General features: G+C 60.0%; 2 protein-coding genes across 3 annotated transcripts; one reads left to right on the forward strand and one right to left on the reverse strand.

Moving 5' to 3' along the window:
- Positions 1-1079: 1079 nt before the first annotated feature.
- On the forward strand, positions 1080-9600 carry KLC3 (kinesin light chain 3). 2 transcript variants are annotated; one of them, XM_065926307.1, is made up of 13 exons: positions 1080-1169; positions 4943-5208; positions 5733-5963; positions 6280-6349; positions 6747-6966; positions 7351-7438; positions 7517-7618; positions 7921-8094; positions 8696-8786; positions 8860-8900; positions 8986-9092; positions 9231-9294; positions 9503-9600. In XM_065926307.1, exons 2-13 carry the CDS (start codon positions 4951-4953, stop codon positions 9572-9574), a joined length of 1518 nt encoding a protein of 505 aa, XP_065782379.1. In that variant the 5' UTR covers positions 1080-1169; positions 4943-4950; the 3' UTR covers positions 9575-9600. The 2 variants fall into 2 exon arrangements, with proteins under 2 accessions (XP_065782379.1, XP_065782380.1); XM_065926308.1 differs by having other exon boundaries at positions 6283-6349.
- On the reverse strand, positions 9378-24682 carry ERCC2 (ERCC excision repair 2, TFIIH core complex helicase subunit). Its single transcript, XM_065926306.1, has 23 exons — positions 24641-24682; positions 24226-24325; positions 22433-22510; positions 22289-22351; positions 21994-22107; positions 19604-19720; positions 19405-19521; positions 18974-19097; positions 18795-18891; positions 18577-18710; positions 18330-18498; positions 16339-16457; positions 13957-14026; positions 13797-13866; positions 13602-13703; positions 12584-12647; positions 11968-12089; positions 11202-11294; positions 11033-11105; positions 10762-10832; positions 10533-10676; positions 10293-10436; positions 9378-9927 (listed from the first exon to the last, which is right to left on the reverse strand). The coding sequence occupies exons 1-23, from the start codon at positions 24643-24645 to the stop codon at positions 9835-9837; spliced, it is 2283 nt and encodes a 760-aa protein (XP_065782378.1). The 5' UTR covers positions 24646-24682; the 3' UTR covers positions 9378-9834.
- Positions 24683-24955: the final 273 nt, after the last annotated feature.

Here is a 24955-nt window from a genome sequence, read left to right on the forward strand (position 1 = left end):
AATCTTGATTCCAGTTTGTGCTTTATCCAGCCCAGCGTTTTGCATGATGTCCTCTGTATACAAGTTAAATATGCAGGATGACAGTATATAACCTTCATGTAGACCTTTCCCTGGGGGAGAACAATAATGCGTATGTGCTGAGTTGCTTCAGCCGTGTCCGACTCTGTGACCCAAAGGACTGTAGCCTGCCAGACTTCTGTGTCCTTGGGATTCTCCAGGCAAGAATACTGGAGTGGGTTGCCATGCCCTCCTCCAGGGGATCTTCCCAAACCAGGGATCACACTCGAGTCTCTTATATCTCCTGTGTAGGCAGGCGGGTTGGTCTTTTTTTTTTTTTTTTTTTTTTTTAGCACCACTTGGAAAGCCGAACCAATAATATAACACCACAAAATCAGCAGCTAATATTTGCTAAATGCTTCCAATCCATATATTAAGGCATTCAATCCTCGCAGCCTTTGACTAATTTATTACAGATTAGGGAAACGGAGACAGAGGTTGTTACTTGTCCAAAGCCTGCACAGCCAGTAAATGGTGAAATAGGATGTGAACTCAGAGCCCGATTTTTAGCCTCGCCAATAACGTGATGTAACATAACATAGTAATTATAATGTTACATAATTTTAGATCTTGAAAAATTTTATTAACAAAATCAAGCAGAGAAATGAGATTGCGTTTCGGTGGGAAGGGTGTAGTTTAGAAACGGCGAGGAAGGCCTCTCAGAGGAAACGGCCTTTGAAAAAGGACAAACGTCGAGATCTGTGTGGAGAGATGTCCAAAGAGGGCGCACAGCCGAGGCGAAGGGCCGGAGGCTGGCCTTGCAAGAAGGCCATCCGTCTCGGATGCAAAGTTTCTAAGATTTCGAGTTTCCAAGATTCTAGTTTCGCGGAGACTCTCATTTCCTGCGCGCCTGCCATCATCTCGGATTCGACGTGCCGCAGAGACTACCAGCTAAACTCGCGCACAAGGCTCTGCTATTCCCGCAGCGCTGGGCGGCTGGGCTTAAAGTTCCAGGAGCGGTGGGCGGGGCCGGTCTCACCTGCGGGGCGGGGCTCCAGGCCGACCCGCCCCCCAGAGGAGCCGCCCGCGGCCGGAGACTCCGGGCGCAGCTGCGGGCGGCGGGCGTGCGTGCGCAGCGCGGAGAAGCGGCACCTGGAGCAGTCCGCGGTCAGGTGGGCGCCGGGAGTGCGGGGTGGGAATCCCGGGAGCCGAGAGGATGGAGGCGGGGGCAGAGGGTGTGGGCTGGGCCTGGCACACCCCTGGGACCGCTGGCCTGGAGACGGGGACGGGCCTTGGGGTCCCTGGACGCCCCCTGTCCCGCCCTAGGGCCCCCCCGGCTCTGGAGGTCCCGCTGGGACCGCGCCCCCTCTCTCGGGGCGCAGGTAAACAGGCGCGAGGACGGGGCGGGGCCTGGGAGAGGGAGGGGGCCCTTGTGACGGCCCGGCCGGCTGGCAGGCTGGCGGGCTGTGAAACCCGGGTGCGCGGGGCTCAGCCGGCCGGCCAGGGGTAAGTTGGGTGGTTTGGGGAGCGGGCCATACACTCCCGCCTGCAAGTGTATATGTGTGTGGAGATTGGGCGTGAGTGTGCACGAGAGATGGTGTCGGAAGCTCAGGTGTGTGTGATGGTGTCAAGCGGTGCGTACAGCTGTGGGTACAGGTTGGTACAGGAGATGGCCTGTCCGTTTAGCCCTGCGGAGGCACCGAAGGACTGTGTGAATGATGTGAAACTTTCAGTGGTCTGAAAATGTGGGCGACCCCTGATGGTGAGTCTGTAATGCGCTGTGTGTGTGTGTGTGTGTGTTTGGCAGAGAGTTGAACTGTTTATAGGATTAGGTATGTGACCAAGAAATTGCGTGGCCGTGGTTGTCTCTCTGACGGTAAGACTGGGGGGGAATGGCAGGGAGGTGTGTGCTGTGGGGTACGGGATGGTTGTGTGGAGTGTGACTGTGATTATCGTGGTCAGCTGTGTGCTCATGCGCACCGGGATGAGCAGGTGGAGGGGAGTGTGCTGTTTGGAGGACGTGTGAGGGTGGGAGACGTGTCAAGGACACAGTCCGAGTGATGCGTGGCTGTGGTCGAGCCGTGCGTGTCGCTGTGAGCGGTACTCTGAGGCCGTGTCTGGAACAGTCGACTCAGCTGTTCGAGGTTGTGCGTGATTTTGTAGGTGGTTGTATACGTGAATAAGGGTCGTGGTTAAGATGTCTCAATGAACTGGCGTGGTTGTGAGTTTGATCATTTATAGGACTTGCGTGTAAGGTGTGAAGCTGTTAGTAAGTCTGATGTGATGTATGTACACACACGTACAGCGTACACGGAGATCGATATGTGCGTGAAAACATATACATAGGGAAAGAGGGAGATTGGGGGTGGAGAGCCTGCAGTGTATAAAACCCACAAGGTTACACACCTGCCCTTACTCTGTGTCTGAGTGGATGTGATTGTGAGCATGTGCCCAGGTGCAGAAAGCCCTGGGCTGCTTTAGGGGATGCCATGGCTGGAGTGCAGTCAGCCTGCGAGTCTGTGCGCGAAAACATGGAACTCCGTGTGCCTCTACCGCCATCTGTGCCGTGGGCACCCTCTTGTGAAGGTGGAAGAGCCAGCATCAGGTCATTCGCACATTTCGTGTGTGAAACTCTAGCGTGTCTGTGTGTGCGAGTCCCTGGCTGGCCGGGCAGGGGCGGTGGAGGAAGCCGGGAGGAATGATGACAGGTCCACCATGAGTCCTGGGAGCCTCCGAGGGAGGCAGGCGTGGGAGGGAGGGCTGGCTGCCGGCAGGGTGTGGGGGTGTGGGAGAGGGCATGTGTCACTGCGTAAACGTTCAAGGAGACAGTCCCAATGGGACTGATTTGGGATTTAGTTACATTTTCGCAAGTCAAGAGGGGTGAGGGAGGAGATGGTTTATTTGTGTGTTGGCTTTTATTTTTCACATTTTTATTGATTCAGAGCATTGTGTTAATTTCAGGTGTAGAGCAAAGTGATTCGGTTGTGTTTTATCTTTATTTTTCACATTGTTTTCCGCTGTAAGTTATGATAATATATTGAGTATAGTTTCCTGTGCTATGCAGTAGATTCTTGTTGGTTATTGATTTTACACAAGTATATGTTAATCCCAAACCCCTAATTTATCCCTCCCCACCCCCCCACCCCCTTTGGTAACCATATGTTTCTTTTCTGTCTGGTGTTTTATTTCTCTTTTTTTTTTTTTATCATTTTGTTTGTTTTTGGCTGTGCTGGATCTTCCTTGCTGCGTGGGCTACTCTAGTTGTGGTGTGTGGGCTTCTCGTCGAGGTGGGCTCCCTTGTTGCGGAGCACAGGCTCTAGGCGCTTGGGTTCCATGGTTTCAGCTCCCGGGCTCTCGACTGCACGCTCAGTAGCCATGAGGCACCGGCTTATTGCTCTGTGGCATGTGGGATCTTCCCGGACCAGGAATTGAATCTGTGTCTCCTCCATTCTCAGATGGATTCTTTACCACTGAGCCTCCAAGGAAGCCCATGGCGTTTATTTCTGAAAGGAAAATGTACCTGTGTGTTGGGTTGTGTGTTTCAGAGCGGAGTGTATGTGTGTTGTTTATTTTCCTTTTTTTTTTTTTAATGTTTGTTTATTTGTTTGGCTGTGCCGGGTCTTCATTGCAACACCCGGGATCATTAGTTGCAGCATGTGAGATCTAGTTCCCTGACCAGGGATCAAACCCAGGCCCCCTGCTTTGGGAGCATGGTGTCTTAGCCACCAGGAAAGTTCCTACATATGCTATTTCTGAAAGAAGAATATATGTGTGTGTGTGCGCCTGAGTTAGTGTGTTGTAGTAGCTTGTATTTTGAAAAGAAAACGCGGATGTGAGTGGGTGTGTTGAGTTGTATTTTTAAAAGAAAGTGTGTGTGTGTTGTATTTCTGAAAGGAGAATGTGTATTGTTGTATTTCTGAGATGGCGTGCGTGTAGAGGCATATTTCTGAAAGTGTGTCTTGTTTTATATTTGAAATAAGGAAGCGTATGTGTCGTATATCCGAGAGGAGAATGTGTATAGCGTGGTTTTAAGAAGGGAGGGTGTGCGTGTGTTGAGGTCTGTTTCTAAGAGGGGAGTGTGTGTGTGTGTCCCAGAGACGTCGTCCCCAGCGTCGTTGACCTTGTCACCCCCATACAACCCCATGCAGTCCCACGTGCGAGACCCTCCGCCCCACCCCTTACCGTCCGGGACTCAGCCCCTCAGCTGTCACACAGCCTGTGTGGCTCCCCTGGGCCACACGTGTGTCCCAGCACGCCCGGGGCTGGCCGGGCCTGTCTGCAGTGGAGGGTGGAGCTATTTCCTCTGCTCTGTCAGCTCCTCGGGCCCCCAGGAGTCGCCACATGTGGGGACCCTCCCTGACCTCCCCAGGCCTCCTGGGCTTCCCGCACCCCAGCCCCGTGGCCCTCTGCTCCGCCCCCCCCCCCCCCCCCCCAGTGGTCTGACTGGTTCCCAAGAAAAACACCCTGAGAGTGAGCTCACGGAGAGGCTGCCGCCTCCACACGTCCCGCCCCACACGCCCAGCCGGGGAGGGCACCTCCGGTCCCGGTCACACGGCCGGGCGGCCGGGCCGGGGATCCGGGGTCCTTGGGGTGGGGAGGGCCGACCAGGTGAGCCGAGGGCAGGTGGGCGGCCGCGGGGTGGCTGCTTGGTCGCCTGGGTTAGTTCCACATGGGAAGGTTTGGGAGCTGTCCTCGGGGCCGGGCCCCGGCGCTGAGGACAGGCGAAGGAGACCAGAAAGTCTGCTGCTGCGGGGCGGGCTCGGCAGGATGGGCGTGGGACAGGTTGCCGGCTGCAGTGAGGAGAGCGTGGAGGCAGAGGGCTGGCCGGGATGGGCGGGTGGGGCGATGGCTGGGAGGGGATGTGCGGCCCTGCAACGCGGAGGCCGAGGGGCGGGCTTGCCCAGCGCCGGCAGTGACCACCAGCCCTGCACCCCGGTCCCCCCAGGAGCAGCCATGTCCGTGCAGGTGGCAGCCCCGGGAGGCGTGGGGCTGGGCCCGGAGCGCCCAAGCCCTGAGGAGCTGGTGCGGCAGACGCGGCAAGTGGTGAAGGGGCTGGAGGCCCTGCGGGCAGAGCACCGGGGCCTGGCCGGGCACCTGGCGGAGGCCCTGGCAGCCCAGGGCCCGGCGGCTGGCCTGGAGCTGCTGGAAGAGAAGCAGCAGGTGGTGAGACACTCACTGGAGGCCATCGAGCTGGGGCTGGGCGAGGCCCAGGTAGGTGTGAGGGGCGCACTGTCTGCAGGGGTGCGGCTCAGGCCTGGGGGGTCGCCCAGGGGTGAGGGGCCAGGAGTGCTGGGGCGCGGTCTCGGCGAAAGGGGGCCTAGGGGCACCCGGCCCGGGACAGGGAGCCACTAGTCCCAAGATGGGATCCCTAGCCTGCAGTTGTGGGGGGGTTCCTTCTGTGTGACAGGGACCCCTGAACCAGGTAGGGTCCTTCCATAGAAGGGTGGGTCCTGGGCAGACTTCGGGGCTGCCCGGGTGGGATATGACGTGTCCCTGTGGTGTGATCTGTGTGTCTGAGTGAAATGGGAGGGAGGGAGGGTCTCCCCCAGCAGAATCGGGGTGTGACCCTGGGACTTGCCAAGCATCCCTGGAGCCACATCGGAGGGCTCTCTCTAATCTGGGGGACCCTGGGGAGAAGGGGGTGCTCTGGCTTGATTTGAGGCCCTGGGCTGGGTTGGGGGCCGTCTGGCAGGGTCGGGGCCAGGCCTCTGACTCGCCGCCCCCCGCCCCGGCAGGTGCTGCTGGCGCTGTCAGCACACGTGGGCGCGCTGGAGGCGGAGAAGCAGCGGCTGCGGGCGCAGGCCCGGCGGCTGGCCCAGGAGAACGCGTGGCTGCGGGAGGAGCTGGAGGAGACGCAGCGGCGGCTGCGGGCCAGTGAGGAGGCTGTGGCCCAGCTGGAGGAGGAGAAGAGCCACCTGGAGTTCCTGGGGCAGCTGCGGCAGTATGACCCGCCCGCGGAGAGCCAGGTGCGGCCGGGCCAGCGAGGTGGGGGCCCCCCAAAGGGACCCCTGACCCTCTGCAGAGCCCCCACCTTCAAAGGTTCCCTGGCCTCCCTGGAACCTCCGAAGAACCCCCCCCCACAAATCCCAGACCCACTGGAACTTACTCAGAAGCCCGCCCCAAGCCCAACTGCCCCACAAAGCCCCAGGATGCTCCGCAAGCCCTCAGGAGACCCCTGGGACCCCTGCCCACCACCTCCCTCCAACCCTGGGGTTCAGGACTCCTGTCTCGGAGTCAGACTCCCAAGCCCCATGACGCCCCACTTTCCTCCTCTCTCTGCAGCAGCCCGAGTCCCCCCCTCGCCGGGACAGCCTGGCCTCCCTGTTCCCCAGTGAGGAGGAGGAACGGAGAGGTGGGTGCAAACAGGAGGCCGAGGCTGGGGAGGGGGCATCTGAGTCGCTGGACCCCGAGGTCTCTGGGGAGGATGGGGCAGGTCAGGGCTGGGTGTCAGGAGGGTGAAGCAGGTGGCTGTGGGTGTGGGGGGGGGCGGTGACAGGGGGCAGGTGAGGCTGGAAAAGCTGGAAACCAGGCCTGTCATGGTGACCACAGCGCCAGGAACCCAGCAGCTGCCATGCATCCATCCCACAGGCCAGGCCCCCGCCTACGGGCCAGTGAGAGGCCTGGGATTCCCATCTCAGGAGCCAGGGCCAGCGAGGCAGCGGTGGCTCTGGGGGGGCACGTGTCCCCTTCTGTGTGGGTTGGGGGAGCAGGAGGCCTGCAGTGACTCAGTGCCCCGCATGCACCCCCAGGCCCCGAGGCAGCGGGGGCCGCGGCGGCCCAGCAGGGTGGCTACGAGATCCCGGCCCGCCTGCGGACCCTGCACAACCTGGTGATCCAGTACGCGGGCCAGGGCCGCTACGAGGTGGCCGTGCCGCTGTGCCGGCAGGCCCTGGAGGACCTGGAGCGGAGCTCGGGCCACTGCCACCCCGACGTGGCCACCATGCTCAACATCCTGGCGCTGGTGTACCGGTGGGGGCCGCCGCCGCTGGAGGCGGGAGGGGGGATGTTCCTGGGCAGAAGTGGGGGGCCCTGGTGTCCTGCTCTACAGCACAGGGTACCCGCAGGGGTGGGGCGGAAGGGGATGGAGATCTGGGGAGACCACCGAGACTCGGGCAGAGGAGTCAGTGTGGGCAAGAGACCCCCAACAGAGTGGGGCGGAGGCCTGGGGCGGCAGAGGCTTGGCAGCCACCTGGGCATGCAGGGACCCTGTGCCAGATCTGGGAGGTGTGGGGACACCCAGAAGGGACCCCCGGGGGATGGCACCCATGCTCAGTTCAGCCAGCTCCTGGCCTGCCAGCGTCAGCCCAGCCCAGGGCCCCGGCCTAACCCCCTGCCCCCGGGGCCGCCCCACAGAGACCAGAACAAGTACAAAGAGGCCACAGACCTGCTCCACGATGCCCTGCAGATCCGGGAGCAGACGCTGGGCCCCGAGCACCCTGCGGTGAGTGGGGGCCCGGGAGGGAGGGCAGGGGGCTGTGGGCTGGGCATCCCCACCCCTGACCCCCTCTCCACCCCACAGGTGGCCGCCACCCTCAACAACCTGGCCGTCCTCTACGGGAAGCGCGGGCGTTACCGGGAGGCGGAGCCCCTGTGCCAGCGTGCCCTGGAGATCCGGGAGAAGGTACTGCCCAGCCCAGCTCCTGCGGGGCCCCCGTCCCACACAGCCCTTCCCCTCTGATCCTGAAGCACTCGACTCTGTGGCTCTGGCGTGATCCTGACTTGTTCTCGTGACCCCGGACCTTTCGTGCCCTTTCCCATGTGATGTGAACTTGGAACCAGCTTGAACCTAGAGTGCCCAGTCCCCTGACTCACCACCCTTGACTCCAGCTACCAACTCATGAGCCTCGTCATGACGGCTGCTGGCAACACGTGGCCTGCCACCCCCAGATGATCCCAGATGACTTGTGACCCCGTGACCCCTAGGTCCTGGGCGCCGACCACCCGGATGTGGCCAAGCAGCTCAACAACCTGGCCCTGCTCTGCCAGAACCAGGGCAAGTTCGAGGAGGTGGAGCGGCACTACGCCCGGGCCCTGAGCATTTACGAGGCCCTGGGCGGGCCCCATGACCCCAACGTGGCCAAGACGAAGAACAACCTGGTGAGGGCCCCTGGGGGCTCAGGGGCTCGGTCCTGGGGCCCCAGCACCAGGCAGGTACCCATCGTCTGAGGGGGCCTTGCCCTGCAGAGAACAGGGGCCCCACCTCTGCCCAGCCCTTGAGGGTGCCCCACGGGGCGGGGCTTCCACACCAGTGAAGCTCCCCAGCTCAGAGGACGTGGAAGGGTCGGGAAACTGGCAAGCTGGTGGGGGCCAGAGAACAGCTCCGGGCAGAGAGGAGGCCGGAGAGACTGGCCAGAAGCAGAGAGCATTTACTGAGCCAGGCCCCCTTCTCAGGACTTTGCCTGGACCGTGTCCTCAAGGGCCCTGCAAGGTAGGTGCTCCCACTGTGCAGATGAGGAAACTGAGGCAGAGAGAGCACTGTCGCTGGCTCACAGTGGAGTGGGGAGCAGGCCCCTGCTCAGAGCCAGCAGGTCACCTGCCCTGTGGGGAGCAGTGGACTAAGGCTCCAAGCCCACTCTGCAGGTGGCCAGGGGCCTGGAGTGCGGGGCGAGGCCAGGCTGCTTCCTGGGGGGCCAGGAAGGAGGTGCCGGGTGCGGCGCCTAGATGAGCCAGGATCACTCAGGCCGTGCCCTCCCCGCAGGCCTCAGCCTACCTGAAGCAGAACAAGTACCAGCAGGCGGAAGAGCTGTACAAAGAGATCCTCCGCAGGGAGGCCCTGCCCGCCCCGCTCGGTGAGCCCCCGGCCCCTCCCCTGCCCTGGGGGCTGCTCAGCGTCCCCCCCACAATGTCCCCATCTGTCTCCAGGAGCCCCCAACACAGGCACCGCCGGTGACACACAGCAGCAGGTGAGGAGGGCTTTGTGCGGGCTCCCGGGGGAAGGGGGGCCGGGGTGGCAGGGGAGGCTGACAGCGTCCCCGGCGCCCTCCCCAGACCCTTCGTCGGAGCAGCTCCTTCTCTAAGCTCCGGGAGTCCATCCGGCGCGGAAGCGAGAAGCTGGTCTCCCGGCTCCGAGGCGAGGGGGCGGCGGGGGCGGCCGGGTGAGTCTGCCCCATCCCCCTGTCCTGCTTGAGGACCGTGCGTGGCTCCCGTCTCCCCTGTGACACACACCAAGCCCGGGGCCCGAGTCTCCCAGGGTGGCAGCCAGACTCACTGGTGCCGCCCCCGTTCCTGGGCAGGATGAAGAGGGCCATGTCGCTCAGCATGCTGAACACGGATGGCTCAAGGGTGCCTGAGAACCAGGTGAGGGGACCCCTGGATCAGGGATGGGACAGGCCCAGAGGCCGGGGGGATGGTCAGGCTGGCAATGGAATGGACACCCAGACGTGAGCACGATGGGTTTTATTTGGGTAGATGCAGGAGGATGGGCAGACAAGCGGGCCGGTGGCGTAGCCCCGCTGCGCTGGGGCAGCCCCGTGTCCCACCCTCACCCGCCCCTGCCTGTCCCCAGTTCCCCAGGCAGCACCTGAGCGAGGCCTCGCGGACCCTCAGCGCCAGCACCCAGGACCTGGGCCCCCGCTAGAGGCGACAGGACCACATGGCTACGGCTTCTCAGGAGAAGCGGGCGGGGTGGGCGAGGGGAGGGAGTCCTCTCCTCTCCCTGATGGCTCCCCACGGCTCCGGCCTCCCTGAGCTCCGCTCCCGAGATTAAAGGCTGTAGATCTGGCAGCTGGAAGGTCTGCCTGAGGTGTCCTCTGGGGACCTCCAGGCCTCTCCCGGAGGCCCCTCCGAGCACCAGGACCCGGGCCGGCTAAGGCTCGGGCATCACGGCCCCGCCTGGCGCTACAGCTGCTGGGCAATCTGCTCAATCCTCCGCAGCGTCTCCTCCGACTCCAGCTGTTCCAGGCTGAGCAGGGACAGGCCCAGCTGGTCCTCCTGGGAGTGGGGAAAGGGGGTATCAGCTGGCCCATGTCCCCACACAGGACTCTGGTAATGACAGGCGGTGCCACCCAGGGGCCCAGGACAGGATGCTTGAACTTTAAATGCCCGGTTAACTCGGGGCAGCCCGTCCCTGTGAATGGAAGACGGGCCTAGGGAGGGAGGTATCAAGAGCGCCAGGTTTGAGCCAGAGAGGGCTGGCCTTCCATGGGCCCCACAACCAGCTGGGGACGCCCTGACATCAGAAGCCCTCAACTTTCCCCCAGCAGCCAGGCATGGGTGGGGGGTGGCATGCACACAAACCTCCCTGTCTGAGGCAGGCTGGGTTTGGGGCTCAGGGGTCTTCCCGGAAGAGGGCTCACCCGGTGGAAGGGCTGTGCCATCTGCCTCAGGAAGTACTTGGCGACTTGGACCCCCTCGTCGACGGTCAGGTTGAGGTTGGCATCCGTGAGGTGCTCCTGGATCCACCGGGGCAGCTTCCCCCGCTTGTCAGCCCGAGCAAACCGCTGGTGGTGGCGAAGGTGTCAGGACCCTGGGCGGGGAGCCCAGGCACCCGCAGCCTGGCCCTCCCCCTCTGGTTGGCGGGGGCCCCGAAGCCACACCTTGTCGGCAAAGACCATCAAGCCATAGTCCGTCTTGCCCCTGATGGCCCGACCCACACACTGGGCGGCGTGGCGCATGGCGTCAAAGGTGAGAAAGTCATTCTCACGAATCTGGAACTGGTCCCGAAGGTATTCCAGCCGTGCCTGTGGGTGCAGAGATGGGGGCCAGGGCCCTTCCTCACACTAGCCCCAGGAGGCCTTCACATCCGCCTGCCCCCACGAGGCTCACCTTGAGGATGCGGCTCTGGGTGTAGACGTACGGCACCCCAAACATGATGACGGCCCGCCCATAGTGGTGCACTGCGGGGCGAGGGGAGCGAGGGGCTCACTGCGCGGGGCCCGGGGGCTCCTGCCGTCGGAGGGGGTCCCCAAGGGCCCTGCCAGGCGCCCAGGGATGGAGGGAAGGGGAGGCCCCTGTGTGTGCAAGGCGGTGGGTTGGTGAGGTTCCCTCAGGGAACAGAAATGGCCACGCAGGGGCGGGGAGGGCCGAGTCCACTCACCAAAGTCGATTCCCTCGGACACCTTGCCTCGGGCCACCGAGAGCAGGATGGCCCCGCGGCCGTTCTCGCAGGCCTGGGGAGGGGGGGCCAGGACACAGACGCATCACCGGGGAGCTGTGCCGCCTCTGGCCCCCTCTGCCCAGACTCCCCTCGCCCCCCCAGTACCCACCTCCTGGTACTTCTCCAGGGCGACGCTGGTCTCAGCCCCATCCTGGGTCTCGATGAAGAGCAGCTTGTTCCTCTGGATGTTCTCCAGGATGCCCTTCGGGGAGGACACAGGGAGGTCAGAATGTGGGCAGCAGACAGTGGGTTCAAGGACGGGGCTGTCCTGCTCAAACTCAGCTCTGCCACTGACGCCCCTGCGACAGGCCACCCCTGTCCCCGGCCTCAGCCTCCCTCTGGAGACCGGGGTGGGGGGTGGCAGGGTCCAGCCTCACTTCTTCGGAAAACCCTGTGATCCGGGGAGGGAACCAATTACCATCTTTTGAACAAGTGGGGCAGGCACGTGGCCCAGGGTGACCAATCGGGATGCTCCACCCCCAGCTGGTGATTGGTGGAGAGGCTGATGTAGGCCAGGCAGAGCCAATCAGAGGCTGCCTTGAGCGTTCACATTTGATATTGAAATAGATCCATGGTTCTGACTATAGCCTACCCAAAAGAGCAAGGAGGGAACCAGGAACCCCTCAGGTGGGGTGTGGTCAGCCTCTGAGGGGCACGCCTCTGGGGAAGGGGCCCAGCGAGGCCGCTGATGTCCTAGTTCTTAACCTGGATGTGGGGGCACAGTGAACACGGTTCCTTAAACTGCCCTGTGTGTTTTAGATACTGTCCTGTCACTTACAACACATGTCACCATCTCAAACACAAGAGGGAGGAAACCAATAGAGAACAGAGCCGAGAGCTGAGAGGGTCCGTGCGCGCGGCGAGAGGCGGCGTACCTGCTCGTACCAGGAGGCCACGGTGCTCTCCATGTACTGGTAGCTGGTGAAGAAGGCCACGATGCCATCAGGGACCACGGCGGACATCTCCAGCAGGAGGTTTCCGTAGTTCCGGATCACCGCTGTGAGGGGTCAGAGATCGGACCGTCTCCTGACCTGGGTCCTCCTCCCCACTCCCCATCAGAGCTTTTCTGTCTTAAACTTGGGGTTCCTAGGAACCCCACTGCCAGCTGTTCATATGCATTTGAATTCTCCTCCCAGAGTCATGGGAGGACTGTCCCTTGACCCACAAAGTTAGGTGTGGCCATGTGACTTGCCACGGCCAGTGAAGAAAGGGCCGTGTCACATCCAGGTGAGGAGCTTTCCGAGCCAGTGCACAACCCACCAGGACCCCTCCCGTCCCACCTCACCAGCGCAGCGATGTGTCCGATGGTGGAGGTTCCCAGAGGGAGCGATCCGTGGCAGGCCCCCACACACCCACAGTGGCATGTAGCATGGGCAAGGACTTCTGTGTGAAGCCACTTTGGTTTTTTACTGCATCCATGACCCAGCTCATGCTGATCGATCCACCTCCCCTCTCGGGACCCACACAAACCACCCCCCGTGGGAACCATACCAATATCTTCCCGGGTCTCAAACTTAGAGCTGATGGCCACCTGGTCATTGCCACGGCCGATGATCTGGAGAGGGTGAGAGAGGCCATGAGAAGCACACGAGCAGCAGCCACCGTGTGTGCTCGCGGGCTGTGGGCTTTTAATAGACTCAGTGTCACCAAGTGAACCCTCAGCTACCCTCTTACCTGCGGGGTGCAGATGAGTGACCTCAGGCTCACAGAGGGCGAGTTGCCCGCCCAAGGTCACCCAGCAAATAGACCACAGAGGTGGAACTGACCCCAAGTCTGTCCGTGTGTCTCACCAGCGAGGACCCTCTAGTCTGCCCCAGCCTCCAGCCAGGTGGTTCCAGGAAGCTGCCCCTCACCCCACAGGCAAAATCACAGAAGCACCGTGTGTGGAGGGTCCGCGCCAGCCCAGGGCAGCTCCGAGAGCCAACACCCTCGGGAAGCGCCAGGCGCTTAAGTCCGGCACGGACTCATCTGGTAGCCAGAGCCGCCCTGCCCGGGGCCCGCTCAGCGTGCTGACAGGTCTCTGTGGTCTGACTCGTCAGCACGTCTCTGCTCAAATGTGATTTCCACTAGAGGGTTTGTTCAGAGCCCTTGGGAGTGTTTCAAGTCTGGAAAATTCTCAACTCTAAAACACATCTGCCCGGCAACTTCAGAAACGGGACTGAAGGCCCATGTTAACGAGATTCATTTTACAGAGAAGAGGACCGAGGCCGACTGGCAGGGTCACTTAGCAATGTCACTGCCAGACGATGGGCTAGGCAAAACCATGGTAAGCCAAGCAGCAGGCCCTGGGCCATGAAAGCCTTTCACACTCACTAAATCCCCTCAGCCATCCTGGGAGATCAGAGAGGGGGTGTTCCCATTTCACAGATGAGAAAACTGAGGCTCGAGGAGTCAAACTCAAGCCCAGGTCCGTCAGAACCCAGAATCCGTGTCCTCAGCTGCCTGAGCAGTGGAGAGAGGAAGGGTGGCCCTCGCTCCCACCACCCTCCCCGTCACCTCCCCAACGCACCATGGGGCAGAGGCAGACCCGGGCCAACGTCATGGTGAAGGTTGCCATGGTGACGGGATGGAAGTCCAGGATCTTGGGGTAGATGTCCAGCGGGGACAGTGTCTACAGCGGGGACAACAGAGGGATCTCAGCAGGACTGGGCAGGAGTCAGGAGCTCCCTGGGGAGGGTTGGGGGCCAGAAGGGAGGGTCCTCACCCCGGATGTGATGATAACTGACTGGAAGCGCTCGAACACGGGTTTGATGGCCAGCGAGGCATCCATGCAGCTGTGAGGAGCAGACCAGGGTGGTTAGGGCCAGACTGCGGGGGCCGGGACCCTGTGGTCTGCTGACATCCCCCCTAGGGTGGGATCTCACCTGAAGTGTAGGATGGGGTTCGCAATGGTCGGGGTCCTGTCGTCGAAGGGCTCGATGATGATGGTGAAACCTACAGGGGGCCGGTGAGACTCCTTGAGCATCAATCATGACTCCGTCCACTCCCCTGCACCCCCACCCACGGCACTCGGCCACCCCGCCCCCCCACTTTCTCCCTCCACTCCAGTCCCCCTCCCCTCACGTTCCTCAGTGAATGGGACCAGCCATCAGCAGCCCAAAGCTACGACCCAGGCCTGAGTCCGATATATACCCCAACCTGCCCACCCCTCCCCCTGGGCTGACACCTATGCGAATGTTCACAGAGGACCCTGAGTCGGGCACCAAAGGCTCACCCCTCACCCTCCGGGGCCCACGGGGGCCCACCACACCCCTCCAGCCAAAGCCTCCAGCCTTCTCCCACCAGCTTTCTGTCTAAGCGGTCAGGAGGCCGGTCAGCTCTGCTCCAAAGTCCAGCTGCCCTCTGACCACTTTCCCTACCCCCGCCCAGACCGGCCACCATCACCCCCTGCCTGGCCCACCACAGATGCCTCCTCACCTCCGCTCCCTTCACAGTGGTCAAAGGATCCTTGAAATCGAGTCAGGTCACATCCCTCCCTGCTCAGAAGCCCCCAGGGCTCCCCCCAACGTCCCTCCTAGAGTCCAGAACTGTCGGTGGGATCCTGCCACGCCAACCCCCTTTCCTCTGTGCTCATGGGCTTCCTGCCTGACTTTCAAAACCACCAGGGTCACACACAAAAAAATCACAACCCCACCAGAGTCATTCCACCCCAGAGCCTTTGCACTTGCCCCACTGTCTGGAAAGCTTCCCTAGGTGGCTGGCTTCTAGTCATTCAGAACCCAGCTCAAATGTCAGCTCCTCAGGAAAGCCACCCAGGTCACCGTGGACAGTGTGCATGCTCCAACACAGCAACATGTTCGTTTCTCATGAAAACTATCACGTTCTGGAATAATCTTCCTTACCCACGTTTATATCTTTGCTACCTGTCTTCCCCGCTAGAAGTTCTGAGAGGTCAAGAATGAGGTCTTTCATGGTTCCTGCCACTTCCCCAGAGCTGGGCCTGGCCCATTTATTGAGCAAATAAATAAATGAACACATCCACATAATCAATTTCACTTAGCAAAGATTTTTTTTAAATATCATGATGTCCTCTGTGCCGAGCCCTGTGCTAGGAACACAGCAGTGACTGAGAGCCCTGGCCTCGCCCTCTCAGGACTCAGTCCAGGGGTGGGGACACAGCTGTCCCCAGAGTGACCACCCTGAGTGGACAAGGCTGGGACAGGGGAGCCTAAAGGAGGGGGCCTGGCCCAGCCTGGGAGCCAGAGGAGCTTCCTGGAGGAGGAGGAGACGTCTCTCCTGAGCCAAGAACTGAGGGGTGGGGGGGGAGAAAGTTGGGAGGATGGGGAAGGCTGTTCCAGGTACAAGAACGTGAAGTGTTGGTAGACGAAGAAGTGGGGAAGAGAGGAGGACAGACAGACCGAGAGGGGGAATGGGATGGAGAGAGGGACAGAGGCAGAAGGAAGATGTCAGGGACACCTGCTGCCCATCGGCCCTGGGGTGGGGGACGGGTTATCTTCCTGCCAAGGCCGGGCCCGCCCGCGGGCCGTCAGACAGGCTGACCTAGTTTGTTGGATAGAGGAGTAATCCCCGGGGATGAGACTGAGCCCTTGGCAGCTTAAAGCTGCTGAGTGGGGGGCGGAACGCTCCCCTGTACCCTCCCAGCAGGCTGGGAATCTGAGCGTCCTCTCCTCCAGGCAACAAGTCCCGCCCTCTTCACCTCCCACGACTCCCTCCAGCACCCCTCGCGCCCTGGCCCGGCCTCTGCCAGGAGAATCCTCTAAAGCGCAATCTGACCCTGCCTCTCCCTGTTCAGAACCTGCCATGGCTCCCCAGTGCTGCGAGGAGAACGACCACCCCCTCACCCCGCCCCCCAGGGTGAATGGACCCCGCAGAACCTCTCCCGCCTCATCTCACAGCACTGCCCACCCCCACCCTCCTCCACCTGTGGCCAGAGGGAGCCTTTGAAAATAACCCATCTAAGCACAAGGCTCACTCACTCAAGGGCTGTTCATGGCTCCCCACTGCCCTCAAAATAAAGCCTAGGGCACTTCCCTGGTGGTCCAGTGGCTAAAATTCCCCACTCCCATTACCGGGGACCCGGGTTCAATCCCTGGTCATAGAACTAGGTCCCATATGCCTCAACTAAAGATCCTGCATGTCACAACTAAGACCCGGTGCGGCTAATAAATTTTAAAACAAATAAAAGTCCAAACTCCAGAGCCCACCCTGTCCAAGTCCCAGGGGCATTCTCTAGGCTCTGCCGGATCCTGATTCCGGCTGCCGGGGGCCAACAGAGGCGCACTCACCCTTGGCATAGGTGCTGACAAGTGTGGCGAAGTTAGCGAGGAGGGTGAGTGGGGAGAAGTCAGTGAGGTCTGAGATCTCCAAGGTGTACAGGAGGGAGCGGAGGCGCTCGGCGCAGAACCTGGTGGGGTGGGGGCACGGGCAGGTGAGGGAGGCGGTGGCTGCAGGCCAGACAGCCCCCTCGTCACCGTCAGAGCACGTGCCCACACGCCATCTCCCCAGCTGCCTGGCAGTTCCGGGAGGTCGGGGTCTGGGTCACTCTGTGTCCCTACCTCGTACCACTGCCCATCACGGGGGGCCGCAGCCACGAGAGGGTACACAGAACTATAATCTCACATCCTAGTCACCGCTCAAATTCTTAGATGGTAAAGAATCTGCCTGCAAGGCAGGAGACCCAGGCTCAATTCCTGGGTCAGGAAGATCCCCTGGAGAAGGGCATGGCAACCCACTCCAGTACTCTTGCCTGGAGAATCCCATGGACAGAGGAGCCTGGAGGGCCACATACAGTCCATGGAGTCACAAAGAGTCGGACAGGACTGAAGCGACTAACACTCCAGAGTCACACAGTCCTCACATGAGGTAACGCTCTCCCACATAGGTTCTCAATCAAAGGGGACGACCCACGACCACCCGCAGCATCCCACGGTCACCACGTGAACCCTGCAGGGCCGCACGGCCGTATGCTCCCACCCAGAACCCTCAGGAGGTCTCCGTCACAGTCACTGTCCTCGGTGACACAGCATTAGAGTTCCACACGCGCCCAGAGGATGGCCTCACACGCCGGGCCTGACACGCACTCTATCAGCGGCGCACACGCAAGGCCGCCCAGCTCGAGGCAGGGGCAGGCCGTGGAGCGGGAGCACCCGGCTTTGGCGCCAGGCCGACGGTCAAGTTTAAAACCTGCCTCCTGGGACCTTCCTGGCGGGCCAATGGTTAAGACGCCCAATGCAGGGGGCCCAGGTCCAATCCCTGGTCAGGGGACTAGATCCCACATGCAATCTGTCCTTCTATCCCCCAGGCTCGATCAGACGGCCCCTCTGTGTTCCCTCAGCCCCCAGGACTGCCCCCCAGCCCTGGACTGTTCCTGTCTGGGACAGGTCTGTCTCCCCAACTGGACTGTGAGCCCAGGAGGGCAGGGCCAGGGCCGTCTCTGCCACTGCTGTGCCCCAGCACAAGCAGGCCCTCGAACACGGATTCTGCGACTCAGATCCGCTCTGTTCTCACAAATCTCTCATGATGGTAGAAGGGTCAGGCCGCACCAAGGGCTCCCACCTCCTCAGAGGCAGGGCAGCCAGGAGCCTCAAAGCCCCACCGGCTGGGCTTCCAGTCACAACCACACACAGCGCCGTGTGGCTTCCCCTCCACGGGACACAACGTCCTCATCGGCAGCACGAGGCGGGGACGCTGTGTTGAGACCCGGGACGTGGACCGTAAAGCGCTTGGCTCACGTCAGTGCTCTAGACCGGGAGGGTTCCTGGGGCCGCTGCTGTCATTAAACCACCACAGGAACCTGGGAGTAAAGGGGCTGCCCCCCTACTCCTTGCACAGAGGAGGAAACTGAGGTTCAGAGAAGACCAAAGACTGATCCACACAGCAAACAAAAGCAGAGAAAGCTCCACCCCTGCTCCCGGGGCCCTCATCACGGCCCTGCCCCCAGACTGCACCGAGGGGCTGGCTCCTGCCCAGGGGCAACGAGAGGCACTGGCGGGAGGAAACAGGGAGTGGGGGGCACACAGCGTTTTCTCCCAGCTCCCACCCCACTGCCCCTCATCAGGAGCCCCTCTCCAGGGGCGCTCCCTCCATGGCCTGGAGTGAGAACACCCTTGAGCACTGGCGAGGGCCCTGGGGTCTCGCCCCCGACCCCACACACAGTCTTCCATCACACTCCCCGAGGTCAATTCTCTGATCATGGCTACTGACACCCCCCGGGCGCCCACCCCCTACTCCCACCGGGACCCCTCCACGTCCAGCCCAGGGGTGGAGGGGGGCGCACCTGAGGGGCTTGCGCTGGATGCACACGCGCTGGGCCAGGCCGCTGAGGAAGGCAGGCGGGCTCTCCTGGACCACGTGCTGCACCCGCAGGCGCCACTTGACGTACTCCAGCAGGCGGCGCAGGAAGCCCAGGAAGTGCTCGGCCGTGCGGATGGAGCCGGGCACCGCCTCTGCGGGGAGACGGGCTCAGCCAGGCGCCGGGCGGGGGCGGGGTGGGGCGCGGGGGCGAGGCGGGGGGCGCGGCTCACCCTTCAGCACTTCGTCGGGCAGCACGGGGTTGGCCAGGTGGGCATCGGTCTCCCGGGCGGCGCTGGCCTCCCGCAGCCCCTCCACCAGGCGGCGGTACTCCTCCCGCAGCCGCTGCTCGTCTGTCTCCTTGATCCTGTGGGGAGTCGAGGTGTGGGAAGAGCTGGGCCACTTGGGGGGCTGGTCAGGCGCCAGAGTCTACGGGCCGGGGCACCCCCACCTGAGCACCGTCTTCTGCAGGGTCTCCAGGTTGGCCTGGCACCGATCCAGGGTGCGGCGGGTGAGGTTGACGCTCATGGAGTCGATGCAGACGTTGTCTGGGGAGAGGACTGGGCTCAGGCAAGCGGCCGCAGCAGCAGCGAGGGGCTGCCTCGCCTCCCCGCCCGGCTCTCTGCTCACCAATGTTGTGGGCCTCGTCAAACACGACCACGGCCTTGCGGGCCAGCTCCTTGGACACCAGGTCAGCAATCTTGGGGTCCAGCAGGTAGTGGTAGCTGTAGACCACCACGTTGGCGTGCAGGATCTGGGGGCCGAGAGGGCAGGGTCACCCCGGCCCACCTGCCAGCGCCCACCCCCAGGGCCCTGCTGCCCGTGGGCTCCACCCTCCCTGGTCCCAGAGGTGAGGCAAAGAGAGGGACCCAGGCAGCTGGACAGACAGACACAGACATGCAGACAGAGACGAGGAACAAACAGAAGCGAACAGGTAGAGACAGACTGACGAACAGATACAGGCACAGACCAATAGGGAGATCTCGGCAGGCAGGCAGGCAGGCAGGTGGGTGGGCAGCCTGTAACCCTCCCACCCGCCTGCGGCCGCAGCGCCTCCTCACTGAATATCGGGCCAGGAAGTACGGGCACCAGCCCTGGCGTCGCCCCACGGCCTTCAGGTCATCCAGGTTGTAGATGCCCGTCGGGAGGGGCACCTGGCGCCCGTGGACATCAAACTCCTGGGGTGAGAGGGTGGCTGGGGGTCAGGGGGGTTGACTGTGGCAACTCGCCTTCCCTCGCCCCCCGCTGCCCCGCAGGTACCTCGTAGAAGCGGCAGTGGGGCAGGCTGGAGTCCCGCTGGTACTGTGCCCGCACATACGAGGCCGTGAGGCTGTGGCATTTCCCGTCCACGTCCTTCCCAAAGCGCAGGGGCGTCACCTGCGGGCCGGGGAGCATCTTAGCACCGGGACAGGCCAAGAAGCCGGAGCACAGCTGGAACCCGGGGCTCAACACCTGATGGCTAGGGGGGTGGGAGGTCACCATGTGAGATGACCAGGGTGGGACTCGGGCGTTTGTGGAAAACTTGTCCTGAACCTGGTTTGTGATTAAGCAGTTAAGGCACCTGCAAACTTACTTACTGCAAGGATGCAAGAGTGGCCCAACTGTTGGGATCTTATTCTTTTTAAAATGTTAAACCCTAGGACTTCCCTGGTGGATAAGAATCTGCCTGCCAGTGCAGGGGACATGGATTCGATCCCTGGTCCGGGAAGATCCCACGTGCCGCGGAGCAGCTAAGACCGTGTGCCGCAACTGCTGGGCCCACGAGTCTAGAGCCTGTGCTCTGCCACGAGAGGAGCCACCGCGATGAAAAGCACGCACCGCAACAAGAGAGTAGGCCCTGCTCGCTGCATCCAGAGAAGGCCTGTGCGCAGCAACGAAAGCCCAACACGGCCAAAAATAAATAATAAAACAAACAAAGCACAACGTCAATTATACCTCAGATTTTTTTTTTTTTTTTTAACATTAAGGCTTGAAGAGCCTTCAGCATGTAGATTAAGGGTAACTGCTTTATCTTTTAAAATGCTACAACAGCCAGAAACCTCGGCAAGGGCTGAGAAGCAGAGGAGGTTCTGATCGCAGTTTGAGACCCTCCTTACCCCTGCCCTGCTCCGAGCCCTCCGAGGCTCTGCTGGTGGCACCGTCACAGCCCAGGGCTGCCCTTCCTCGGAACAAAACCCTTCTCTCCCCAAAGTGAGGGCTCTGAGGCTGTGGGCCCCTCCCTCTCCCTCTCCCATTTCATCAGTTGCAAAGACTATGCTACTTCTTTCCCTTTTTTACATTGTGTTACTATTATTTTTGAATAATAATAATGCCTTTAAATTTTATTACTTTTAACAAGCAATACAGGGACTTCTGTGGTGATCCAGAGTGAAGATTCTGCACTGCCAATACAGGGGGTGCAGGTTCGATCCCTGGTTGAGGAACTAAGATCCCACACGCCTTGGGGTGCAGCCAAAAGACAATAAATAAAAATACTTCCAAGTATGTCATATGAGGCACACAAGGTTAAATGTGTCATAGATGCTCCCACAGAAAAGTATTTTAAAACTCTGAAAACCTTCGCTAGGACTGAAGCAGAGAGCTAATGGCAAATCTACTTTGAAAAACTCAATTCAATTCAGACGAAGACTACAGCTATGCTGGTTAAGTCCTTCCAAGGCAGCAGGCCCGTGGAAGGAAAATACCGAGATGGAAATATCTGGCACAACCTTTAGCCTTCTCCAGGTCACTATACAGCTCTGGAGACAACTAAGACACCACCCCGAAATATAATATAATACTGCTTGTGTCCTTACCACATTTCCAGAAAACCTACTCGTTCATTAATTCTCGACTTCTTACTATCCTAAGGGGGACAGAACCACCCTCTGAAACGTGTTCTGGGCACAGCCATGCAGCGATTTACTCCACGGTGCCTCTTCATTTATGGCTCTTAATTTAAAGTCCTAAGTCAAACTCTTATTTAAAAGCAAGCATCTCAAGGGACTTCTCTGGTGGTCCAGTGGCTAAGACTCCCAGCTCCCAATGCAGGGGCACCGGGTTTGATTCCTGGTCAGAGAATTAGATCTTGCATGCTACAACTAAACCCAGCACAGATAAGTAAACACATAAATAAATCAAGTGGCCTAGCACAGTTGGCCCTTCTGATCTGCAGTTCCCAACTCCACAGATACGTGTCAACTCTACATTACATGACCTATACATTTTATAACTAGAAGTCTGTATTTTTTCATTGCTTCACCCATTTCGCCCAGCCTGCACCTCCTTGCCCAATCTTATTAACAACAGTATGAAGCAGGTAACTAATTATCCCCATTTTACAGACAGGCGGACTGAGGCCCAGACAGCAGAAATCACCTATGCAAGAGTATATGGCTAGTACGTTTCAGAATCAGGAAACCAGGCCTGCCAGACTCCAGAAGCTACCTTTTCACCTCTCCCAGGCTGGGGGAAGTGGGAAGGCTTCCCGGAGGAGGTGTGCCTGAGCCATGAACGATGAGTTGGCACGTGATGAGTGAGAACAGAACTTTGTGCTGGGCCCCTGCGCATCTCCCTGAGAGGTCTGGTCTGGGTGGGGATCTAGAGCTCCCGACTGGATGGAAATTTCCTCAACCCTGACGCTTAGGGAGAGGGGAGGAATGAGTGCTCACCTCGGGATGAATGCACAGGTTCTTCCGGGAGCTCAGAGCCAGCCCCAAAAACGGCAGCTTCTCGCCCTCCTGTTTCTCATAGAAGCTGAGTAACTTTCGCAGCTCTTCAATCACCTGTTACAGTTGATGAGGGAGGTGGGAACTGGCCTCAATGAAAGCCCAAGCCCCTGTCCAGGCCGGCTCCAGCCCCTTCCCCAGCTTCCCATACGCCCAAAGCTATGATGGCAACCACCAGGGGGACAGATGGGTAAGGTGAGAGTGAGGGCGTGGGGCCCTGGGATGGCCCCGGGCTCACCTTCTCAATCTCAGGCACAGTCCTCGAGCAGTAGATGAGTTTAGTCACCTCCAGGGGATACGCCTGCCGACAACCACGGGCTCAGGCTCGGCCCCGTCCAGCCTCCTCCCTCTGCCCCCTCCTCGGGCCCAAGGAGTCACTTACCCGCTGGTACGCCATGATCAGGGCTAACAGAGACACTGTCTTCCCAGTGCCTGAGGGCATCTCCAGGACTCCATGACCCTGTTTGTGGTGGGCAGGAGGGACATGACACAGGCACTCAAAACTCCAGGGACACAGACTCTGGGACCCTCCCCCCAGAATGAAACCATCTTGGAATAACAGGACAACACAGTGGTTAGAAATCTAGGCCCCAGGGGCAGTGGATTTGACCCCACTTTTGCCACTTTGGTTGAGTGGTCTTAGGCAAGACCTCTCAACCTCTCTGAGGACTCTGTATCTCTAAAAACGGGCCTACAGTGGTGAGGACTCCAAGCTTTCACTACTGAGGGCCCAGGTTCAAACCCTGGTCAGGGAACTATGATCATGCAAGCCATGCAATGCAGCCAAAAAAAAAAAAAAAATAGGGGTTGGGGGTCTAACAAGCTCTTATTCATCACATGACCATGAAGACTAGTAACAAACTGAGGGCTAAATATCTAGTACAGTATCTGATATGTATGTATGCTAAGTCCCTTCAGCCATGTCTCTTTGCGACCCCACGACTGTAGGACTATAGCCTGCAAGTGTCCTCTGTCCATGGGGTTCTCCAAGCAAGAATACTGGAGTGGGTTTCCATGCCCTTCTCCAGGGGATCTTCCCAACCCAGGGATCTCCTGCATTGCAGGCAGATTCTTTACTGTCTGCACTACCAGGGAAGTTCTATCTGATATGCAGCGAGCCCTCTCTTTTAATTTACCAAGCAGCCCACGGCACTTAACTCTGTGCCTGGCACTATTACTAAGGGTCTTACATCAGCGTATCTCAGTCTCGACTCTCTTGACATTTGGAGGCCGGATAACACTTGACTGTGGGGTCTGTCCCCCACTGCAGCAGCAAATGTGGCCTCTGTGTACTAGACGCCAGTTGCACCCCTACTCCACTAGTACTGACAACTGGGAATGTCTCCACACTTTGCTGAATGTCCTCTGGGGGTCAAAATGGTCCCCCAGTTGAGAACTTCTGCCTTACTTAGTGAATTAACCCCTGCAGCCCTCATTAATATGAAAGTGAAAGTAGTGAAAGTGTTAGTTGCTCAGTCCTGTCCGATTCTTTGCAACCCCATGGACTGTAACCCGCCAGGCTCCTCTGTCCATGGAATTCTCCAGACAAGAATACTGGAATGGGTTGCCTTTCTCTTCTCCGGGGGGGATCTTCCCCACTCAGGGATCCAATCCGGGCCTCTTGCATTGTAGGTAGATTCTTTACCATCTGAGCCACCTGGGATGCCCCATATTAAGCTGAGGTAGGTACTATTACTATGGCTATTTTACCAAGGTACAGCCCGTGGAGGGGAGATTAAGTGACTTGCCCAAGGACACACTGCTGTGGGTAGCCAATTCCTGAGTCTCTATATACCTAAGCCAATCACTGAGCAGTTCAGCCTTTGATAAAGGTCAGCTGCAGCTATTTTTAATTACTATTATTTGAGATACCAAGTTTGGCAGCGCTGGCTATCACAAGGACCTCAGATTAAACTCTAGACCAGGGGTCCCCAACCTCCAGGACCTAATGCCTGATGATCTGAGGCCTAATGATCTAATGCCTGATAGACCTGATAGAATAATAATAGAAATAAACTGCACAATGATGAGTTTGAATCTCTCCGTCCACAAACTGTCTTCTCCAAAACTGGTCTTTGGTGCCGAAAAGGTTGGGGACCGTTGCAATCTCAGTCTTAGACGCGCGCGTGTCAGCCCCACCTGTCAGGTGGGCAGCGGCGGGCCCGGTCCACCCACCTTGGCATCCAGCGTGCGTTTGAGCTCCAGCATGTACGAGAACTGCTCCGGGTAGATATAGTCGTAAGGGAAGTAGACCAGCAGCCCGTCCACGTTGAGCCTGGTGGCGGGGGCTGCCGGATCAGTCCCCCATCCCCTCAGCCCCTCTCCAGCCCCCACACTCCCCTGCCGTCGGGCCGAGAGCAGTTGCCGGCCGAGCACCGGCCGTGTGGTCCGTCCCGCACATCCCCCCAGTTCTCTAGGAACCTCCAGGTCCCTTCGGCATTCCCTCGCTGGCCCTCCCCGCGGCTACCCCCACCCCAGCGCGGCAGCCTCCCTTCGCTCCGCCGGGACCCGAGGCCTGACCACGCGTCCCCGCATCTTCCGGACCCCCAAGCCCGCTCTCGAGCCGCGAACGTAGGGACCCCCCTCTCACTTCATGGCGCCGGTCGCGGCTTGAAGCGGCGTCGGCCCGCCTCCCTCATGAATATTCAGGAAAGACAGGCTCCTCAGGGCATCCTCGAGGCGCTGCTCCACCTTCTTCGCGACGCCATTGGCTGAGCCTGCCGTCACTCCCAGCGACGTCAGGCGGCACAGTGCGCGTGCGCACGGCAATTGCGGGAGGCGGGCTCCAGGAGAGGCGGTGCCGGAGGCACCTCGAGGGATCGCCGAGTACCCAGAACAAAACGTTGATGGAAGAGAACTGAGAGAATCGATCTCATTCGCCGGCATTCGGCCTTCCTGCGTCTGC

This window comes from Muntiacus reevesi, chromosome 2, assembly GCF_963930625.1.
Source record: "Muntiacus reevesi chromosome 2, mMunRee1.1, whole genome shotgun sequence".
NCBI lineage: Eukaryota > Metazoa > Chordata > Mammalia > Artiodactyla > Cervidae > Muntiacus > Muntiacus reevesi.

What these genes read in the sequence shown, in the direction of transcription:
- KLC3 (XM_065926307.1), top strand. Translation starts at nt 4,951, where the DNA reads ATGTCCGTGCAGGTGGCAGCCCCGGGAGGCGTGGGGCTGGGCCCGGAG. An exon ending in ATCCTGGCGCTGGTGTACCG is followed by an intron (nt 6,967 to 7,350) that starts GTGGGGGCCGCC and finishes GCCGCCCCACAG; the next exon opens with AGACCAGAACAAGTACAAAG. An exon ending in CCCTGGAGATCCGGGAGAAG is followed by an intron (nt 7,619 to 7,920) that starts GTACTGCCCAGC and finishes CGTGACCCCTAG; the next exon opens with GTCCTGGGCGCCGACCACCC.
- ERCC2 (XM_065926306.1), bottom strand. An exon ending in ACTTCCTGGCCCGATATTCA is followed by an intron (nt 19,098 to 19,404) that starts GTGAGGAGGCGC and finishes CTCGGCCCCCAG; the next exon opens with ATCCTGCACGCCAACGTGGT. An exon ending in TGACGAGGCCCACAACATTG is followed by an intron (nt 18,892 to 18,973) that starts GTGAGCAGAGAG and finishes TCCTCTCCCCAG; the next exon opens with ACAACGTCTGCATCGACTCC.